The sequence below is a fragment of the Podarcis erhardii genome (genome assembly GCF_964252035.2).
Source record: "Podarcis erhardii genome assembly, chromosome: Z".
In the NCBI taxonomy this organism is placed as follows: Eukaryota; Metazoa; Chordata; class Lepidosauria; order Squamata; family Lacertidae; genus Podarcis; species Podarcis erhardii.
Genome location: NC_138504.1, coordinates 51,078,102 through 51,080,601, shown reverse-complemented (window position 1 = coordinate 51,080,601; position 2,500 = coordinate 51,078,102). Strand labels below are relative to the sequence as shown.

Sequence of the window (2,500 nt, the reverse complement as noted above, 5' to 3'; positions counted from 1 at the left end):
ACACAAAAAAACGTACCGCGTCCCTCCGGCTCGAAACGTCCTCTTTGGCATAGTGATTGTTCTGCATCAGCTTGGTGGCAAATTCGTCCAGGGCCTGAAAATGGAAATTAAAAAGGAAAAATTAAAAAGGAAAATGACCCTTAATACTGTAAAAATGATGAAAATCAAATTTGAATTACTCAAAACAGAACAACAGCAGCAATAAGAACAACCACATTTACAATTTGAAATATTTCCTTTATTTCAAAAGGAAAGGGAAATGGTTAAAATTGAAATTAGAAAATTCGGACTCGGAAAATGAAAATTGCTAAAATGGAAACGATTGAAATGGAAACCGAAATTAAAATGAAAATTGAAAAGGGAGGGAAAGGATTAAAATTGAAGTGATAAATTATTAGCATGAAAATGAAAATGGAAATGATTGAAATGGAAACCGAAATGAAAATGAAAATTAAAAAGGGAGGGGAAATGATTAAAATGGAAGTGATAAATTATTACCATGAAAATGGAAATGGAAATGATTGAAATGGAAACCGAAATTAAAATGAAAATTAAAAAGTTACGGGAAATGATTAAAATTGACATGATAAATTATTACCATGAAAATGAAAATGGAAATGATTAAAATGGAAATGATTGAAATGGAAACCGAAATTAAAATGAAAATTAAAAAGGGAGGGGAAATGATTAAAATTGACATGATAAATTATTACCATGAAAATGGAAATTATGAAAATGGAAATGATTAAAACGGAAATTATAGGAAAATTAAATAGGAAAATGACCATTATTAACGTGACAATGATGACCGTGAAAATCAAAATGGAAGTGGAAATTGTGAAAATGTTAATAATTAAAAGGGAAATTCTTGAAATGGAAATTATAGGAAAATGACCATTATTAATGTGAAAATGATAAATTATTGATAAATTATTACCATGAAAATGGAAATTATGAAAATGGAAATTATTAAAACGGAAATTATAGGAAAATTAAATAGGAAAATGACCATTATTAACGTGACAATGATGACCGTGAAAATCAAAATGGAAGTGGAAATTGTGAAAATGTTAATAATTAAAATGGAAATTATTAAAATGGAAATTATTAAAACAGAAATGGAATTTATAGGGGGGGAAATAGGAAAACAACCATTTTTGCCGTGAAAATGATGACCGTGAAAATTAAAATGGAAGTGGGAATTGTTAAAATGTTAATAATTAAAATGGAAATTATTAAAACAGAAATGGAATTTATAGGCGGGAAAATAGGAAAACAACCATTTTTACCGTGAAAATGATGACCGTGAAAATTAAAATGGAAGTGGGAATTGTTAAAATGTTAATAATTAAAATGGAAATTATTAAAATGGAAATTATTAAAAAAGAAATGGAATTTATAGGGAGGAAATAGGAAAACAACCATTTTTACCGTGAAAATGATGACCGTGAAAATTAAAATGGAAGTGGAAATTGTTAAAATGTTAATAATTAAAATGGAAATTCTGGAAATGGAAATTATAGGAAAATGACCATTATTCACGTGAAAATGATGAGCGTGAAAATTAAAATGGAAGTGGGAATTGTGAAAATGTTAATAATTAAAATGGAAATTCTGGAAATGGAAATTATAGGAAAATGACCATTATTCACGTGAAAATGATGACCGTGAAAATTAAAATGGAAGTGGGAATTGTTAAAATGTTAATAATTAAAATGGAAATTATGGAAATGGAAATTATAGGAAAATGACCATTATTCACGTGAAAATGATGAGCGTGAAAATTAAAATGGAAGTGGGAATTGTTAAAATGTTAATAATTAAAATGGAAATTCTGGAAATGGAAATTATAGGAAAATGACCATTATTCACGTGAAAATGATGAGCGTGAAAATTAAAATGGAAGTGGGAATGGTTAAAATGTTAATAATTAAAATGGAAATTATGGAAATGGAAATTATAGGAAAATGACCATTATTCATGTGAAAATGATGACCGTGAAAATTAAAATGGAAGTGGGAATTGTGAAAATGTTAATAATTAAAATGGAAATTATGGAAATGGAAATTATAGGAAAATGACCATTATTCACGTGAAAATGATGACCGTGAAAATTAAAATGGAAGTGGGAATTGTTAAAATGTTAATAATTAAAATGGAAATTATGGAAATGGAAATTATAGGAAAATGACCATTATTCACGTGAAAATGATGAGCGTGAAAATTAAAATGGAAGTGGGAATTGTGAAAATGTTAATAATTAAAATGGAAATTCTGGAAATGGAAATTATAGGAAAATGACCATTATTCACGTGAAAATGATGAGCGTGAAAATTAAAATGGAAGTGGGAATTGTGAAAATGTTAATAATTAAAATGGAAATTCTGGAAATGGAAATTATAGGAAAATGACCATTATTCACGTGAAAATGATGACCGTGAAAATTAAAATGGAAGTGGGAATTGTTAAAATGTTAATAATTAAAATGGAAATTCTGGAA

The 2,500-nt window shown here is 27.3% G+C and overlaps 1 protein-coding gene across 1 annotated transcript in view; it reads right to left on the bottom strand.

Moving 5' to 3' along the window:
• The window catches only part of SPTAN1 (spectrin alpha, non-erythrocytic 1), a 189,149-nt gene that overhangs the window by 137,873 nt on the left and 48,776 nt on the right, over positions 1 to 2,500 (bottom strand). Inside the window, 1 exon segment of the mRNA XM_081846710.1 lies at positions 17 to 94. Within this exon segment, the coding sequence (XP_081702836.1) occupies positions 17 to 94 (78 nt within the window).